Here is a 20750-nt window from a genome sequence, read left to right as displayed (position 1 = left end):
AGTAAAAACTTAAGGGCGCATTTCCTCTAGGAAAAAAAAAAAATCTATCTTGTCATAAAAGCTTAATGTTACATACAGTCGAGTGTGAATTCTTTTTCTTGGTACAGGATAGCACTAGATATGAATAATCTAGTTTTCTAGGTAGCTCTGGCAACTACAGTTGTCTGCTTTCCAGCTAAAGATGACAAAACAGTGCTTTTAGAAAACCTATTTACATATGAACATTTAGGATGACATCAATCGTGCTGGAAGAGCCTATTATTCTCTTTCTCTAAGTAAGCTTCTAGTCTAGGTAGTATTTTAACCCAAACCATCTGCAACCAATGTCAGTGCTCTCAGTAAAACAAAACAAAGTGCTCTTTTACTGAGCACCTCCCTCTAAAATTGTACATCATAGAGTGTGCAGACGTGGGTTTGGGAGGATGCAGGGGACATAGCTGAGATGGAATCCTTTCTAGGAGGATCCCTTCTCTCCTTTACCTTCCCTGACTAGACTCATCCCACTGTTGTTGCTGCATAACCTTTAGTCAAACTTGACAAGCATGAAAGGGCATTTGCAGAATCTTTTGTAGTTTCCAAAGTATTTTATTGATTGATCACTTTGTTCAGTGATAAATTCAAAGTCAAACTGTTATCTCAAAAATGACTTCTGAATCTCCTTCCCCTGAACATAACCATCTTCCTCTGTGGTACCAGTTAATTCATCCCTCATGATCCCATCTGCAGTAGAAAGCTCACATGCATAGATGCCTCATGTTATTAGCATTCATTTTCTTGGCTGACTAAATAGGCATTTTGAGATTACAGTACTCCTAATACATCAGAAATGCAAATTAAAAAATCATATATTATTTAAAAATAGTCTTGTTTCTTCACTGCACTGAATATCTGCTATGGAAAGTGATTTGTTTGGCAGTTTTCTCTTGCCAGCTGTTACATGAAAGTAACCAAGCTTCTGTAACCGCTTATATAACAAGGCTTTTATTAAACTAGTATAACTTTTATTAGTTCCTCTCTCTATTCTGAATGCTACTTTTTGATAGCGGGAGAAAACAAAGATTTATTTTTTTTTCCCCCTTTCTTGACTTTTTTGGATCATATGCTGGGCCTCTATATAGACTAAAACCTTAGTAACATTATCCTGGACTGAATTAAAGGTATTTCTAAGTATGCAACAGCTAAGGGCACTTTTGGCCATACATGAATTACCTTTAAATTCATTAGTTACTGCTAACAATGAAGATACAAAAGCACTAGAGCTGACCTGAGCTACTCAGCTCACTGAAAAATCCCACTGCAGTTGGCAAACCCTTAGTGAACTCTGAACTACTGCCACTAGATTACTAGGGAGAGAAAAAGGGAAAACCTATCAAGAAAACCCAACAAGCTGATTTAAAGATAGTTGGTATGTTTTTAAGGGGCTGCAGTCAAATACCATTTGAAGGTCTTCTATCTGTACAATCTCGCTGGGCAACCTGCTGCTGAAGTTTCTTTGACTCAATCTGAACATTTCTTCTTTCAAGATACATCTGCTGTCTCTTATCCTCCCACCACACACCACTGTGCAGAGCCTCCTCAATACCCTCCTCGCAGACACTAGGGAAGCTCCTCGTCGGTGCCCTGCAGCCAATTCTTCTCCTGACTTGTTCAGCCAGCTACCTCAGCCTCTTTACACAAGTCAAGTGCTCCAGCCCCTGATGATCTTGACAGCCCTCCACTGAACTCCATTTTGTCTATGTCCTTCTTATATTTGGAGAATTAAAACTGGACATGGGCATGCAGGTAATCATTTTATATTGGCAGTAGATGGACATGTTGATTGCCCTATCGTCATTCCTTTCTCAGCCTACATATCCTTTATCTTGAATATGAAGAAAACGTCGGTTCTCTCACTTTCGAGCAGATTGTGTCAACTTGCTTACTAAGCAGATAAATTCAGCATTGTGGAACACTGATGTGCACCTAGCTCTGGCCCTACAGATACAACTGAATCTATGTACTTGGACTGCAAGTTGGAGGCTAAAGCCTACCAAAACACACCCTTGAAGAGACGTGAAGTGTTTTGGTAACCACCTCCCAGGAAAAAAAACCAACTAATTTTCTCTCTCCATTGAGGGAACAATCATGAGAGGATTTATAGAGATTCCCTCTTCCCTACATTTCATCCTTCAGGTATATCTACAGGATAACATATTTTCTGTTCCCATTATCCTATAGAATCTTCTGGAAAGAAATCCTTTACAAAAGGGAACAGATGAGAAATTATCTGAAAAGTAGAAAGCTCTGTTTTCCACTTCCCCCCATCATCTCTTCCCTCTAATGATATTACAAACAACATGATGTTAAACGCTCTGAAAGTCATTTTACCTTTTTATGCAAGTACGATTTTTGCAATCTCCAAACATGTGACAAACGTAATTATGCCTGAAAGAAATAAACTACCTCTTCTCACAGGGGCTGGAGGAATACTAAAACGTGATCTGTACTAGTGTTAAACTAATAACCGTGAAACCACTCATGCCTCTAGAATTCTGCTAGTGTCAGTGCTTACATTATGAACCCCTCATTTGAGGGGTTTATAACTCTGTTCTATGTGAGTCAGCTACTCTTATGGGAGTGCACGACATGGTTGTTAATGAGTTTGTTAGTGACATTTTCCCAAAAATGGCTTAAATTTAAGTTTGAAGTTTTTGAAACTCCCTTGTCTGTTACATGATGTAAATCACTAAAATAAGACAATGCAGTAAGACAAAACCCATGCAAAATGTGATTTGTATGCCTGAATTTTAAAACATGTATTTTACAAAGTCTGGATACAAGAGCTGGGGTATATAGTAATCACCTTCAGTATCTTCACACGCAGATATGATATTAGGGATTTCTGGAAAAGTAGTAAGGTTCCCATGGGAAAAAAAAAAAAACAAAACCCACAAACATAAAACTAAAAACCTTAATACCATCATGAGTAGGAAAAGGGTTTTATAAACACAGGATGTCAAATGAGATTTTGGCAACAGTCATCATAATACATCAGTGTTGTAAGTTTCATATGTGAACACATTTATCTAGCAAAAATTTGGTGTGCTTTCTAGTATCTGTAAAAATACTTACATACCCTAGAAATCTGCAGATAACCTGCCTACTTAAGTATATCAATAATCTTGGGCAACATCACAAATTCACTGGAAATGCTTGAGAATGCAGACTCTCAGGTCTGAAAACTAGCAAAACAAAATATTACTATCTTGCATCATGCTGGGACATGACATAAATTGTGGTCTTACATTACATCTAATTTTTTATTTATATATAAATCTATGTATTTATAGCATCTAGTACCTATGTGAGTAACTGAGCTCAAGTTTTACAGCTTACACACACACAAAAAAAGGCTATTTATTCCAAGGGCCACTTTCACTCAATCAGAAAATCAGTATTTAAAGAAAGGTGACAAGGACTAGCCTAAGACAGGGTTCTCTTTTACCCAATCTGAAACAATATTGCCAATATATCAGAAAAAGAAAAGAAAAAAAGACAGCAAGAATTCCTTGCTGGCAAAAGCAGTTTGAAAATGTAGAACTTGCACTGATGATATTGAAGACAAATTTTAGTCCAAAAATCCTCGATTAATACAAATAGCAGAGGAAGAAATAATGCTGCTGTAATTGCATACAAAACCCCAAATATCTTTTGGTGTGGGTGTAGCACATTTCTGTAATCAATCATACACAATCTGTGTACCATTAACATGAATTCCTGTTCCTGATTAGAACTGTCTGTTAATGCAGGCTGAATTCCTGCCTGCTCTCAGACTTATTTTATTAAAGTGCTGTTACAAATTATATTTTTCTTTCTTTTTCTTTTCTTTTTTCCCCTCAACTAGGAGTAATAAAAGAATAGAGAAGAATGCAAGAGTTTTGGTGGCTTAGAAAACAAGAGACGCGACCAATGTTCCCATTGGTGAGTGGCTAGGATTTGTCTGTATTTGACACTGCTGCTATCAGCTACCATCACTCTCTTGCTGATCTTTTTACATGTCTCATTTCCTAGTTATGTTGTGCTTTCCAGCCTGTCAACTCCTTGGAGCAAGACCAGTTTACATATTGAGCGTGTTGAGTATAAAGGGTGTCTCCTACTCAGTTTTGGCCTTTGAATGCTCTGCGATACGAAATGTTAAATTATAACAAGTCTGAAAGCCTACCTCGAAATACGGAAGGCCTTACTGCGTTCCACCATAATAGCACAGAGCAAATCCCTGTAAATCACAAAGTGGCAATTTAGTGCCCATTTTTAATTTTAAGTATGAGTTAAATGAAGAAAACAGTGAACGCTGGAGGCTGAACTATATATCTGCACGTATAGATAAAGGAAAGATACCCTGCGAAAAATCCTTCAAAAAATCATGTAGAGCAAAAGGGGAGGAAAAGTCCTTTAATGTTGGGAATATTTTTTGTGCTACTTGTTTTTAATTATGTTGCTGATGTTTTAATTACATTGCTAAGGATTTATACAGCTGTCATGGTTAAATGAAATAGAGAAGCAAATCTCTACAACATTATCTGGAATACATGTTATTCTCTGCAGTCAGGAACAATTTTATGAAGCAATTTCTAAAGAGGTCTGTATAGAGCAAAATTTCTCAGCAAGACAAAGAGGTTAACTCGTGAGAGCTGATTTCAACAGCAGTGTTATGAAAACAAATAAATCATTAACAAAAATGGAGACCTATTAAAATCAAGCTACTTTCTGTACCCACTCAAGAGTTCTGCAAGATTGGCATAGGCCCAGAAAACACTGGAGGCAGGGTTCATCTCTTGATGGAAAAGCTAAGTGCATGATGGATGAAAAGTCAGGTCCTAAATAAGTCAGAAAAGAAAAATGCGTGTGTGATGTTTTATTCATGTATTTTACTGAAAGTACAGCTAAAGTATTTGTCTGAATTTTCCAAATACTTGTTGTCATTAAATGCAGGACAGAAGATGCATATTTATTTTGGGTTCTGAGTATAGTTGGAAATACTGAAAAACTGTACTGAATAGCAGAATCACATAACTTGTAAGAAAATTTCAGATAAGCAAAATGAGGTTTTGAGGCTTGAGAGGTTTTGCTTTTCTCTTCAGTCAGAATACTGGAAGATACTGAGAAAAAGAAAAATGAAGATGACTGCTTTTACACCTTTTCTCTATTTAAGTGTACACACACTTGATTATGAATATTCAGAATTAGTTGGGCAGTTCATACAGAAGTGATTTAAAGCAAATACATCTACAAACATTTATTTGTAGCAAGGAAGTCGATAATACTGAAAAAATATAATTTGAATTCTGAAATATTTCTGCTAGTGTATTTGAAATAAAATTAATTATCAGGATGGAAAATATAGATTAATAGGAAATTTGGTATGAAGCAGTAATGAAATAGTATATGACTTAAAGATACTCTTTCTAATATCCGAGCTGCTTTCATCACTTTTATCACTTTCACTTGATCAATTTTATTGAAGCATTTTTCAAGAGACTTTTCTGAACCTTAAGTAATAAACAGTTTATGTAAATTTTCTGTAATTTTCTGTATATCAGTGGCTCCAGAAACCAGTGATTAAATACTATTAAATTCCAGATTAAACACAGAACATAAACAAGTTTTTGCTGCTATTATTCCTGGTATTGTGTGGATCAGAGATTAAGGGTGACAATTACACCTGAACGTGAAAATTAAAATGGCCTTAATTAAAAAGGAAGTTTGAATACCCCCATAAATTTATAAAATAAAAAGTGGTATTTTGTTACAAAGATGCATGTTCAGTTACGTCATACAGACCTGACGGGGTAGATATCATTCAAGATAAATGAGAAAGCATTCTTTATTTAAACTACTATTCACCGCATCAGTTTCAGTGCAGCACACTTTATCTTAACTAATATTTTGTGCCTTCCATCATTTCGGCTTTTTTTCAAAAAATTCAGTTGAAAAACAGAACAAGCATAATATTTAGATTGACATCAGTCTAAATTCTAGTATATTTCCAAGTGTAAAAGCTTTTCCTGTCTTGCATGGGAAGAAAAAAATACTGGTAAGGCAGGTAAAAATCTTTATTCCGTAATTAGTCACTCAGCTCTGTTTAGCAGAAAGAGGAAAAGTAAAAAAACAGTTCTTCTCTTGCAAATAGTTATTTCATCCAAAATTTGTTTCGAATGCCCTGTAAGAACATTTTAATGGAGAGATTCACTCTGACGTGTAATATATACAAAAAAATATAGTACTTCATTGTTCAAATCACCTGTAATTTCTGTTTTAATGTATCACAGAGATTAAAATACCTTTTGAGATTTTAGTTGAACAAATAAATTTAATTTCAAGCGCAGTGTCTCCAACCTGACATGTTATATACAACATAACCAGTTTTAAAATGACTAAGAATGAGAAAGGTGAATTCAGTCAAGTCATTCATCATTCAAGGAACCATCATGAGACAGGAAAAACAAAGAATATCAAGAATCTGGAACTTAATTTACAGTATTCATCAATATTAAGTCTCTTCCCCAGTAACACATACTCTAAAACAGAGTGTCAGCCTTTCAAAAGGTAAGGGGCTGGATTATATCCTTTTTCTTTTTTTTTCCCCTGCCAAAAATGGTACTTAAACATCAGAAGCCATCAGGAGTTAAGGAGCTCAACTGTAGCCAAACTATATTTCTGGACAAGACTGTTATTGCCTATCAGCTGAGCCTTTGTGCAGGGAAGAGGCTTTATTATACTGCATCCTCTGAAGACACAGTGTCTCGCAGTTTGCAACTCTACATCATGGAAGTCATGAAGAAGAATCAACCTGCTCTTTGTCTTTGTCACCTCTACCAGGTCCTGGAAGTTAGCAGCACATGCTTCCAGTATTTTATATTTTGATAGTTTTCATTATCTAACAAGCCAGTAGAGGGGAAAAAATTAAATATAATCCCATACTTAAGCTGAGATTTTGTTTTAAAACTTTGCAACTTTATGATTCACTCTAGCATCAGAGCAAATTGTAATGAATTTCATTTACATTATACTTACATAATTATTTATACTTAATATTTATATAATAATATCCTCTTTTATTTATAGACAAATCTATCTATATTCAATAATCATATAATTAGAAAACTATTAATCATCACCTTTTGCTCAGAAGACATTGCATTATATCTGTCCCTCACTGGAAAAAAAGAGAGTTCATTATTTCCAGGTGTCATCACCTTCAACTTCAGTAACTGGTAACTTGGAAAATTTCTTCCTTAATTAACTGCAGTTTTGTTTTTTGGTTTTTTGTTGTGTGGGTGTTTTTTCTGGTTTTTTGTTTGCTTGTTTGTTTTTTGTTGTTGGTGGTTTGGTTTGGGTTTTGTTTGTTTTGGTTGTTTGGGGTTTTTTTCCCAGAATGTGCAATTTCCACGTAATTGAAATTTGAGAAAACTGGAAATTCTTTATCTTGAATGTAAACTGTCATAAAACTAAATAACTCAGGACTTTGGCTCTAAATTCATGTTATTTCAACTCCATTAGATTTAGACTAATGTACCTGTTGACATATCAGAAGGAAAAGAAATACCCAAACCCAGATTTAACCAAATAAGACAATACCTGAAGGTGTAAGGTGCACTTGTTTGTGTGTTTTGACCCTAAGACCACAAAATAACTCTGACTCTCTGAGAGCTACGTATTGACATGCAAACAACAGTTTCCTGCCAAACCTCTAAATTATGGGTTCTGTTTTTCAACAACAAGACAATTTCAGACTTCGTTTTGCTTCTTTCTTAACTCACTCTTTTCCCACATTTAATGTGCTTGAAAGACGACATGTAACTGATAAATGACAAAATCTTTATGAACAAGCCCTGGGTATTTTTATGCAAGTTTCAAACTGAACAGGTACAAAAGCTGAAAAATAGAATAGTCTGTAACAAACAGTCGGAGTATTTCTGTTGGTCTGCCTAAGTTGGAATTCACATATAAATGAAAGTAAAAAACGAGAATGGCACTATGGGAAAGGAGAAAGCATCAACAAACACAAGACACTGCATCACTGTTTCAGAAGGAGTTTTGAGAACATTAAAAAGATCTGCTGCCTAGAGGAGTGTGTGTAAATGAGATGCTGATTTTACTTAGGCTGCTGAGATTTAAAATAATTAATCTCAGAAAACATCATTACTGAACTCTCAACTAACATCCTTCTCCCTTTTTAGATCTCTATTTTACAGAAGAGGAGAGGCCTCCATCTTTAACAGAGCTGGTAACATAAGACAGCTGTTGCTAATCACAGCCTTTGATTTTATTTTCCTGTTGTCTGCACCAGCAATTTCAGAAATCAGACCACAGGCACTTGAGTAGAGACAATTTTATAATACTTATTCTGCAACTTCAAGAGCTGTTTAGATGCTAGAAGCCTTTTGTGTTAACTCTTGTTCAAAACATAAAATGCAGCTTCTGACCCTACAGTTATCACTGAATGGATCTGCCCTCAAGGCCATAATAAACCTTTAGGCCAAGGGTTACTTTGGAGCAATTTGTGTTTTTACATGTAGTTAAAATAAGAGCAAATATATTTAAAGGACTGGTCTCATTCCTAAACAGAGAGTCTGTAAACCACATGAGTTATTTTTTTATTTAGCTGGTCAGAACTTTTTTCCAAAATTTTATGCTCTTGGATACTTTCTTCAGATTTACAGGACCCTGCTCACCCAGCACTAACCAAAGAAAGCTTAGAGCAAACCATGAATGAGTAACTTCTTACAATACAGCTTTTTAAAATTTCATCTCTCGGGTGAAATCATACAGCAATTCTCTTAACTGTTTATAAGCACAGGTCTGCTCAACTGCTCTTATTACCATATTCTGCTAAATATATACAATTAAGGGGGAGAAGGCTAACCCAATTTCTACTTGTTTTTTATTAGTTATACAACAATATGAAGCACCACTGTCTACTGATTTTTATTATCCTAATATATACAATTCATCAAGAAAAGACAAGACACTAGATCACAGCAATCGGCAGTTTGATACAAACTACAAACGCAGTCCTTGCAGGATGGTTACTAGAAGGTAGCAGGAAACCTGCAGTTCTGGGAATAATTCCATGCCAAGCATGGAAAATACTGCTAGCAAATCAACTACAGAAACTTTCTAAGAGTGTATTTTGCGTTACTGAATGAGTACTGCATTTCCATCACACTTTTTTTTTTCTCTTCACTGCTCAAAATCTGTAGAAATGCTTTGTATCTTTTACTACTCATTAATATAACAAGCTCATTAAAGTAAATGAAGGTTAATTTAATCATATTCAGGCACTCTATTGTATATATTATTGCATTTGTCCTTTAAATAGTTTGTCTTTCATTCTACTATCTTCATCAAATAGTATTCTGAATAATTACCACATTGATGTTATAAAGTTACAGCCCTATTACACTCTTATTAAGAACTTCAGGTCACCTACAGCATTTACACAAAATACCATAAATCTAGTCAAAGAACCTCAGGCTATGCAGCAAGAAGGTAATTCCTCATAGCACTGTGTGCATTTCTAAGGTCTTTACCATTTGGATGATTACATTATCTCAGTTTTATATTCACTAGTCAGGAGGTAAATGTCAGCTGGAAGCACTGAATCTCAGTTTTTTACACCTTTCATTTTGTTTGATAGGCTTTGCACCCATTGTAATTTATTGCTCTTACTGACGAAAGTATAAAGCAAAAAGCTGAGACCTTAATCAAGGCTAACGGTGAACCAAATATCATGTGATAATAAATCAGTAAGAACAAAATACTCTGGAGATAAATTGAGATGTTTACTATTTCAGTTTGAATACTAATCAAATAACTGCTTAGGTAAAATACAACACTGTACATTAAAAAAAACCAAAACAAACCCAAAACCAACATTTTTGTCTTTCATGTAAAATAAAAACTTAAACTTCAGAAGAGCTGCTGAATTTGGGGCTCTTTTGCAATAACAAAAAATGCTTTTTTAATCATAGTATGTAGCAGTGACAAGTACAAAGTATGAAGAAATTATGAGGTGGAAAGACATTTAAATTTTATACCCAGGGACATACACTGCCAAAGTCATAGCCTGTAGTAATCTTGCTACTTTACTTTAAAAGTTAATACACCAGAGAAAATCCCTCAACTCCTGTACGAGGAAGCTGTTGACTCTTCAGAGTTATTGAAGCATTTTCTCTTTATTCTAGTAGAATACTTTTTTAGTTAACTGGACTTTTATTTTCTAAAATGATGGTACATATGAAAAAACAATTATGAGAAAACATCTCAACAGTTTGCTTAACCTAAAGACCAGCTACAAAACCTACTTGAAATAAAAAAAAATTGTCATTCACTTCAATAGCTTTTCTGAAAGGCCCTGAAACAGAAATTAGAACATGTAATAGATAATAACAGGTAAATTCAAAGAGGAGCTTCATTTCCAGTTTGTTTATTTTTAATATCATGAAGCCTGCATACTAAGAGTCAATAAAAATGGTTAAGCGTATGACTTTTTTATTGTTCTATTAAGAAAGATTAAACAAGAGTTAAGACTATATTTACAGTACCTTAGGATATTGTTTGACAGGGATCAGAACTCTTTCTGACAGCTTTATGTTTTTGTTGCTGATAACATCAAGATATTTCTTTTCTTCATCTTCCTTCTTGCCTTCAGAACCCTGAAATTTTTCAATTTCTGAAAAATATTAGAAGAGAGCAATCAGTGACAAGGTATTTGTCATTGTCAGAAACTTTAAACTTATACATTATAATACAGACTGTGCACCGAACACCTGTGGTGTTTGCACTGACATGACATGCACTGTTGTCTTTGATAAACCTGGACTGTCACCTCTGCCTCTCTGCACTGGTGACAGTCCACTGGTCATACTCCTCAACTAATTCTTCTCCAGCTGAAACTGAAGGCAAATGATCTCAGTGGGAGCAGGACAAGATGTAACTTACGATTTCATCTATCTTTTAAAGTCTACCTTTTAAAGTCTTTTAAAGCCTATCACATCATCACAGCTTGATGCTCTTTCTTAACTGTGACCTTAAGCTGGATTCTATTGCAATGGCTAACTTTAAGTAAGAGTAGTAAAAAACTGAAGAATCATCTTGTTGTAACTGAGTTTCCATTCAAATGCTTCTGAATTATTTAAAGGTTGCACAAAATAAGAAATAATGTTAATTCTTGCATAAAACAATTCTTCATTAAAGAAATGCAGTAAGTAATCATTCTATATATAGTATTGATGGTATGTAGAATATTCGATAGAATTTACAAAAACAGACCCAAAATATATTCAACTTGCATACTTTGAGTTCGTTATTCAAAGCTTTATAAGCAACAGATCGTAACAAACAATTGAAATTACTACCCTGCAAAGAACATCTAATACTGTACATGAGAGCTTCCTCATAGTACAGGTACTACTGAAAAAGCTGCATTTGCAGCAGTATCATTACTGACAGAGAAGAAAATGGCAATGTTTATAATGAGTTAATTATAACTGAAATATAGCTGAAAAGGGACAGCTGTGAGTCTGAGAAACATGCAGTTTTAAGGCCCAGAAAGCAAGCATGGAGAAGAGTAACACAGCAGCAGCAATAATTACCACATATACAGGTTTCTTTGACTTAAAACAAGCATAAGGAAAATGTGTGTAAGAGAACAGCCCATATCACAATTTGTTCGTTAATGTTTATGCTGCCTATTCTAGATCAAATTATTTAAAGCGTTCACCAGCAGACACACCTAAAATGTCACAAGCTCTTTTAAAACCTCTCAGAGAACACACCTCAAAGAACTCATGAGATAGATACTTCCTAATTTAAGATTAAAAAGTTATTTTAATAATCACTGAATGCATCAGGAGGAAAAGTTTCATTTTTGTAAAATACTTGAATATACCTTGAAAAACATGGTCTGTTGCATTCAGTAGGAGAGAGGAATGTGGAAAGCAGCAAGCATCAATTATGCATGAGCTTACAAAGCAATATTCTGCAGTAAAATACTTACTTCGGGCAGGTTTAATAGACAGGAAGTCCTTTTAAAATAGCTCCAACAAAATTATACAAAGGTTTGTGCTATGGGGATGCAGAAGGGAGACAAAGGTGAACAAAAGAGGGAAAAGCGTTGCGAGTGCAGAAAGTATTGGAATTAAATGAAGGCATTTCTCAGGTACATGGAGAACACTAGTGAGATAATTTTTGAAGGCAAGTAAGTAAAGTGTATCTATTTCTACACATATATTAAACTAGAATCATAGAATCATTTAGTTTGGAACAGACCTTTAAGATCATCGAGTCTTACTGTTAACCTAACCAGAGGTCATCTGGTCCAACCTCCCCTGCTGAAGCAGAGCCACCTATAGAGACAGTGGCATAGGACCACAGCCAGACAGCTTTTTAGTATCTCGGAGGAGGGAGACTCCACAAGCTCCCTGGGCAACCTATGCCAATGCTCGGTCATCCTCACAGTAAAAAAAGGCTTCACGATGTTCAAAACTGATCTTCAGCTCTCACCAAACTTGTAGCTGTAAAATTCTGGAAATACTGTCAGCCTGTTTATGACTTTTTGAAAGGGAATAGCTTCTTCTTCCTTCACTGATTTAGCATAAAATGGAATAGCTGAGTGATTAGCTCTTTACTTTTTCAAAACTATCTGCTTTACTCTTACAATACCAATAAAATGATGTTAATTACAGTTCACTTCAAAGTACTTGACACCGATTACAAAACTTCTGTCATGAATATAGTTTTTCCATTAAAATTAGGCATTCCACAGTAAAAACATCTTTTTGCTACTCCCAGAATCATGTCAAAACCCATCAAAAAATAATGTTCTTCTCGTCGGCCTGTCCAACCTACCAAAAAATGAAATCTACACATCCCTTTCTGCTTTGCCTCCCACATACAGGAATTATGCAAGCCTACCCTGCATCTTGCTGTGGTGGACTGACTTTGGCTGGACACTAGGTGCCCACAAAAGCCGCTCTATCACTCCACTTCTCAGCTGGACAGGGGAGAGGAAATACAACAAAAGGCTCATGGGTCAAGATAAGGACAGGGAGAGATCACTCAACAATTACCATCATGGGCAAAACAGACTTGACTTGGGGAAATCATTACAGATCATATCAGAGTAGGGTAATGTGAAATAAAATCTTAAAACACCTTCCCCAACCTCTCCCTTCTTCCCGGGCTCAGCTTCACTCTCAAATTCTCCACCTCCTCCCCCCAAGCAGCACAGGGGAACAGGGGTTGTGGTCAGTCATCACATGTTGTCTCTGCTGATCCTTCCTCGCACTCTTCCCCTGCTCAGCATGGGGTCCCTCCCATCTGAGACACTCCTCCACAAGCTGCTCCAATGTGTGTCCTTCCCACAGGCTGCAGTTCTTCACAAACTGCTCTGGTGTGGGGTCCTCCCTGTGCTGCAGGTGGGGATCTGCCCCACCATGGACCTCCATGGGCTGCAGGGGCACAGCCTGCCTCACCATGGGCTGCACCACGGGCTGCAGGGAAATCTCTGCTCCAGCACCTGGAGCACCTCCTGCCCTCCTTCTGCACTGGCCTTGGTATCTGCAGAGCTGTTTCTCTCCCATATTCTCACTCCTCTCTCTGGCTGCAACTGTTCCTGCGTAGTAACTTTTTCGCCTTCTTAAACATGCTATACCAGAGGCGCTATCAACGTTGCTGATGGGTTTGGCCTTGGCTAGTGGCAAGTCCATCTTGGAGCCAGTATTGCATTTTCATTTTGACCAAGACTATGTGGAAGTTCTGGAACAGAAGTGGTGTCTTTGCTTGAGTTAATGGAAGACTACTTCAACTATGCTTTTCAGACATTACTAGTATGTGAAGAAGAGTTTACAGGTCTACCAAGAGTGAGACATCCTGTGGGACCTTCAACTGCTTTCATTCCAATGTTTAACTCATTGCAGCCCTCATGCTTTTGTTTTGCTCGTTAGTTTTCTGTGCAGTCACTTATAAATCCCCTGAAGGGGGAAAAAATATTTAAAAAAATAGAGATGGTAGCTTCATGGATGACGGACTCCCATGAGGCAAACCTCAATCTTCATGAGCATATAGAAACATCCAAATCTTCCCACATCAGTCAACCTGGATGAGATTTGAGTCACCGCATCACAGAATGGTTGAGGTGGGAAGGGACCTCCAGAGGCCATCTGGTCCAACCTTCCAACCTCCCCTGCTGAACCATTTCTGCCCACAGAGAACCTAACCATAGGTTAGGTTCTCCATAGGTTAGGTTCTCCATAGGTTATGGTTCTTCCTAACCATAGCAGCAACAACAATGGCTTATTAGGAAACCTTAAAAAGCTACACAGTTGCAATCCTGAATGCCTATAGTGATGTTAAAATCACAAAATCCCAGTGATTTGTAAGCCAGCAAATACTCAAAATATACATGAAAGTTCATTTCTCTCTAAGGTGTTCCAGTTTTAAATGAAAGCAGGACTGTCAGATTTTGTGAGGAAAAAACAAGAAGTAGATAAAATAAAAACACTTGTACATATTAAAGTGAAATTAATTCATGAGAAAGAAACATCCTAAGAGGTTTCCAGTCACAAAAAGGACATCCAAATCCCTAAGGATAGGTAATTTAGAAGTAAAAACACTCAGTGTCTAGTAGAAATCAGGAGGGGGTATTAGGACAGCACAATCAGCCACAGGCTTTGAAAAATTAGCCAGTGGCTCACTGCATTCACCCAGAAACACATGCATCTAACAACATTCCTCCACTACACATACACATACCCACTAGCTCACACAGCTCATTGGGATGATTCAGGGAGGATAATGGAGTAATTCCTATTACAACTGACACATAAGGCAATACCTCCACCAGTCATGAATTTAATACCTGTATGAAAACTGTGGGTCAAATCTACACATCTATGCTTTTTGTGGTAGACAGGTCTGTCCTGGCTTCAGCTGTAGCAGTCATTTTTCTCCTTAGTAGCTGGTGCAGTGCTGTGTTTTTGACTTTAGTCTGAGAACAATGCTGATAACACACCAATGTTTTAGTTGTTGCTAATGTAATGCTTACTCTGATCAAGAATTTTTCAGTCTCATGCTCTGCCAGTGAGGAGGGGCATATGTAGCTCGGAGAAAGCAGAGACAGGACACCTGACCGAGACTAGCCAAAGGAGTATTCCACAACACAGGTATGAACTGAATTTGTCTACACTCAAAACACCAGAAACCTTGTAACTGTATTAACTCAAGCTGAACTACCTTGGTGCTCAAGCAAGAAAAGTGGCTATTAAAATAATGTTGGGGCAGAATTCTAAAAGACAATTCAAAAAGGAATGACAGAGACCCGTAAAATCAGGAATAGTATGAGAAGGAATAGAAACTGGGTATTCAGTTTCTCAGGAAGGGAAGCAGTCACTGCTTCTCAGGAGGGGAAAGCATCAATTTGTCACGTTACAGACTGAAAACAAATAAAAAAATAGTGTAATTACATGGTGGAACTACTGAAAGCATCCATATTAATAAATTCAAGTCTTTTACCAATTTTTCTCTTAGGACTAGAATTCATGATATTCCATAAGGCAAGGTGTGCTACTGAAGGCATTTCAAGTTGGGCATATCTAAACCTGCACTGTCCATTAAAAGTTTCATTCAGACTGTAGGCTTTTCTTGCTGTTGGTCCTAACCACCATTATCAAGTTGCCTATTTTACAAAACAGAGAGGAAATGTAGGTAAGTGACCAAACTTAGTCAGCACTCATTAGACTGTATCTAGAACTCTGGGTCCAGATTTGCCCCTTCTTCCCCAGAACAGGAAAGACTGCCAAAGTGCAGTGAATTCAGCACAGGCTACCCATGATATCTGGGGCCGGAGCACATGCTCTGTGAGAAGGGGCTGAGGGAACTGGGTTTGTTTATTGTGGATAAGCGACAGCTTTGGGGAACCTAACAGCAGCTCCTCCGTCCCTACAGGAAGACAGTCAGGCTCTTCATAGCAGTGTGTAATGGGGATGAGAGACAACACGGAAAAGGTAAAACAAGAAAGGTTTGGACTGGGTATAAGGAAAAACTTCCTAACCCTGAAGAGAGCCCAGCAGTGCTGCAGACAATGTGCCATCTCTTCCGCTGGAGGCTTTCAAGATCTACTTGGATAAATCTCCGAATGACCCAGTCTGATCCCTAGCTGGCCCTGCTTTGAGAAGGAGGTTGGACTAGAGAACTCCTGAGGTCACTTCACATCTGAACCATCCTATAATCCTATAAATGCAATACCTTTCAGACCTATACTTGTCTGTCAAATTTTCTTGAACTTATCCAAAATATTTAAACGTTATTGCAGATACAATTAGAAAAGGACATAAAACCAGCATGACTGCATAAGCCCTGTGTCCTTAGGAAACCTTTTTAACAAAATGTAATAATATAGGTAGAAAAGAAATAAAAGACATAAAGAACTGATTGACTAAAACCTAAAGAGAATTAACAAGAAAACAAAGGAGAAAATGAAAGTTTGGTGTTGACAGCTGCTGTACTGCTAGAACTATGATGTGCAGTTCACTAAGTAGCTGAACTCCATACAGTTCTCCCTTCTTACCTCTTACCTTTGGAGCAGCTTAGATAGTATTATGAATATGCCATCAGTTAGATGAAAGGTAAACTTGAAAGTTGCTGGTACATTTTTATTTAATCCTGGGTTTCTTTCATCTGAGAAAGAAACTACTCATAAGAAGAGGAAGTAGAGAGCATTAAGATTTACTCAGACCAGAAAAAAAAAGAAAGCAAAAAGCACCAAAAATATCAAGAGTGTATATATTTCTGAATGTATCTCTAGGTGTCCTTGAATTAAACATCCTAGAAAACTGTTGCTATGATGCGTAAGAAAAAGAAAACAGTTCTTTGTCAACAAAGCTTCTACTGTGTTAAACTCCATTCAACAAGGCACTTTAAGACATGCTGAAGTGCTTTCCTAGATTAATCTGAAGAGAAAACATCAGTGCTGTGCTACATATTGCATGGTGTGGAACAGATAAGTAGGGGTGAAGATGAATAAATCAATGAAGTCACCGGTAAGTCCCCCAGGGAGATATTCATTACCTATCCCTGTCTGAAAGCTGATGATACTCCTGAACGGGTGGCTCTGCCGAGCTGGAGCAACTAGCAGAAAGCAAGCTTTTCCCATCTCTTCAGAGTTTCTAGAAAGGAGAAAATATATTCTTTTTCTCTCTTCAGACCTAGAACTTATTAGTGATAAAATGTCTGTTATTCTGTCCTCAGAGAAAGAGATGAACAGCTGGCCATATTACTTAGCCTTTTGTGTGTTTTTTCTGTACTGTGAAGTAGAACAGCTACAGAAGACTGACATCTGGAAGTAGACAGTATTGAAAACTATGAAAAGATGACACTTACTGAAGTTAAGAACCAGTATAAAATTTTGCTTGAAGTTCACTCTTCTCACTGACCTCTCTTGTTTTTCCTGTTAGCAATGCCACTAATGAGCTAATAACCTCTGCTCACAGAGTTATCAAAGTATCTGAAAGGAGTCTACAAACCTTCAAAACAGTAGTTTCCATTCAGGATGTGATTTCAGATCTCAAAGTCAACTGTATCTGAGAGACTGACAGGAAAACTTAAGTTCACTGGGGAAGAAAGCATGAAACCCCAAGTAAATGTGAGGAATTGCTGAGAAGTGGAAGAGATTTAGAGTGCCTTAGAACATGACCTTTGCTTCTTAATGTGCTTCTGTCAGCAAATATAGAAAATATTGGCTCTGACTGTGTACACATACTCTTATATAAAATGATTATATATAAATATACTTTTTATTCCTAACTGATAAAAAGGCATGAAAGAAGGAAACCAAAGACTCAGTGCTGGTATATATATGATCATATAGATTCCACCTACCTGTCTGCAACGACATTCTCTCTTAAACATTTATTACTTCATGAGAAAAGAGTTCATTTACAGGGAAGTTGTATCCAGGTGCTCATTAATACTATCTATACAACTAACATTGACATTAAGTTTGTTTCTGACAAGTGTCAAGTTTAATGATGTTCAGATATTCACTGTTACCAGGATTTCATAATTCCTGTCACAATGGAAGATTACTGATCTGCTTCCATTGAAGTACATTTTAATTTACCTTATTTCAGACTGAGAGCAACAATTACAAATAATACCTTTTGGATAAATTGGTATTTTAATTAAGGACTAAACTAGTGATATCTAACAGCAGAAAGGCATGTAAGCCTTTATTCACAAACCCACTGGAGAGCATATCTTTACGCAGAGCCTCCACTTGGAAGTTTGCACAAACAGATTCTTGCTCCAGAGGATCAGTGATGTACACTAAAAGATGATCAATCTCCCCGTACTGCCTCTTCAGAGGAAATTGTCAGCAAAATCAAAAAATACACTTAGCCTTAGCAGCAACATAAATTCACACACTTATAAATGTAGAGTGAAAACAGAAGAAGCTGTAGTGGAGAAAATGAGTAAAATTTAAGATATTTTAATAATCTGTAGAGATTTTATTGTATAGTCTCCTGTGGCTTTTTCTGCAGAATTTTCAACAAATTTGACAGAACACACTCATGCCACACCACAGTCATTAGTTTTTCCTCATCCATGCTACTCTTCAAGTCATGTCTAAGCACTGACTGCTAAAATACTATCTGCAAACATGACACGGAGCATGCCAACGTGCTAATGGTTGGGCCAGTGTACCATTCCTGTCCAGTTTAATGGAACAGCCATAACATAAGGATACAGAAAACAGCTCAGTAATCATCTCAGAAGTAGGAACAAGTATAGATAGGTTTAGAAACTACATATTAGCTTTAGCTGACTGACCCCGAGTGTTCTTGGCTACTATTTTCTAACAGGAAAGAGCACTTGGCAACCGAGGCAAGATTAGGGCCATTCTTATGGCTGAATATAAACCAAATATCCACAAACTATTCAACAAAAAGCAGGAAACCTAAGTCCTGCCTGGAAATAGGAATTTCTATGGCAAATTTAGAAAAGAAAATTTCAAGTAAGAGAACTTGTATTCATAGGAAAGAAAACACATTAGCACCAGATAATGTAATTTCATTACAGCAAGTTGACACAAGGAATAAAAACTCACCCTAGAGTGGTATTACAGCCTGATATTGTGGCAAACAAGATGCATGTTTTTCACAGGCTTGCCTTTTTCATCAGCTTGCCGTAAGAATACTTGTTTGCATTGTAGAGGCCACAACAATACATTAAAAACTACAGATGTCAAGGAGACTTGTCTCATTTCCTGCAAATATCCTTCAATTCCTCCAACTATGTTTCTAGGAACCAATTTTAAAAGGTGAACACAACTTGTTTGAACCTGCCTGCAACCCACTTCGTCACTGCAGAACAGGAAAGTCTGTTATCTTGTCAAAGGGAAGACAGGGGCCCAGGATAAAGTTTTCAAATAATATGAGTACAGTGTATGCTCCTGGCATATATCCAGAAATCAATGATGGGAAGTCTCCCTTTTTTTCTTTACTTCTTATTCAGTAAAAAAACTCAAACCCACATAACCTTTGAGAGTTAAGATCCATGTCAGCAGCTGTACTAACCAGATAGTATGGATTCACATGCTAAGAACTGATGCACCACAGACAAGCTCACTAAGAAAGACTACATTTTGTTAGATAAAACTAAATCCAGAGTAAGCAGGAGTGCTGATAGTCAGAAAACTTGGCAAGCAACCCAAGAAGCTCCCAACAGCAGTGAAACCTGTTTACGATGAATCTACACAGCTGCCAATTTGTTACAGTCTAGGATTAAGTTTGAATCCTTGCTGAGCCCTTACACAAGTGGATATCCATAAATGATACTTGGGCATTACACTCCTAACTCCAGCTGGCTGGAAGACCTCACATTGGCATAAAGTGGCCAGGTATCATTTTTTCACCCTGTCAAAAAGATGCACTTCTTGTTCTCAACTCCACTTCAAAGTGCTGCAGCTGTAACAGCAATGTATCCTAAAAACAAATATATTCTCAGCTCCTACGAACAGCTTTTCATTGTTTGAAGTCAAGTTCAAAGCAATGGCACTCATTTTCAAGGTACTTTCTAGCCTGTGGCCCAGGGTTTATAAAAGCTTAAAAGTCTATGCCAGACTCTATGAGAAGTCAGTGCACTCCTCAGGCACAATGCAACTCACTATATTATCAGTGTTGAAAAGATTGCGTTCAGCTCTGTGGGAGACAACAGGTTTTTTCCAAGAGCCAGTTGTTCCAGAAGTCTAAGGTCTTCTATGACTCTTTTCCAAACATGTGAAGTTGTGCATTGCTTTTACCTTGTTGTCGCTTCTACAGATACATGGTAAAAAGAGAATAACAAATTAATTTCAGTTTCCTATAGGTTTGTGAACAATATCTTTCATCACCTCTCCTTGTATGCAATATCCTTATTTGTTCCGTGTGTCCTTTCCATTTCACCTTTCTCCCAGATCTCTCAACTGCTTAGGTGGACAAGGAGGCAGCAGATATTTCAACTAACTCAAGAGTTCAGTTTAAGTATCTGTTTACTGCCCTTCAGAATGGATGTGGGGCTGAGCTACCATGTTCTTTTTACACACAGCTGCTATTTGGAATATCTCCTCTAGACACAATGACCGGACTTCCTTACTAACATCCTGGAACTTCACATGTGTGGATTTTTATCCTTATAGAATCATAGAATAGTTAGGGTTGGAAAGGACCTTA

The 20750-nt window shown here is 37.1% G+C and overlaps 1 protein-coding gene across 11 annotated transcripts in view; it reads right to left on the bottom strand.

Annotated features, from left to right (window-relative positions):
* KHDRBS2 (KH RNA binding domain containing, signal transduction associated 2) overlaps positions 1-20750 on the bottom strand; it is a 356318-nt gene that overhangs the window by 272928 nt on the left and 62640 nt on the right. For all 11 annotated transcript variants that reach the window (XR_003991957.1, XR_003991959.1, XR_003991958.1 and 8 more), the window contains exon 2: positions 10587-10714. Coding sequence is in view for 1 of the 11 variants with exons in the window: in XM_030490209.1 (XP_030346069.1) it covers positions 10587-10714 (128 nt within the window). In the remaining 10 variants the exon portion in view is untranslated. The remainder of the gene's footprint in view (positions 1-10586; positions 10715-20750) is intronic.

The sequence above is a fragment of the Strigops habroptila genome, chromosome 6, assembly GCF_004027225.2.
Source record: "Strigops habroptila isolate Jane chromosome 6, bStrHab1.2.pri, whole genome shotgun sequence".
NCBI classification, from domain to species: domain Eukaryota; kingdom Metazoa; phylum Chordata; class Aves; order Psittaciformes; family Psittacidae; genus Strigops; species Strigops habroptila.
Note: the sequence above shows the minus strand (reverse complement) of the source record. Positions and strands in the feature narration are given on the sequence as shown.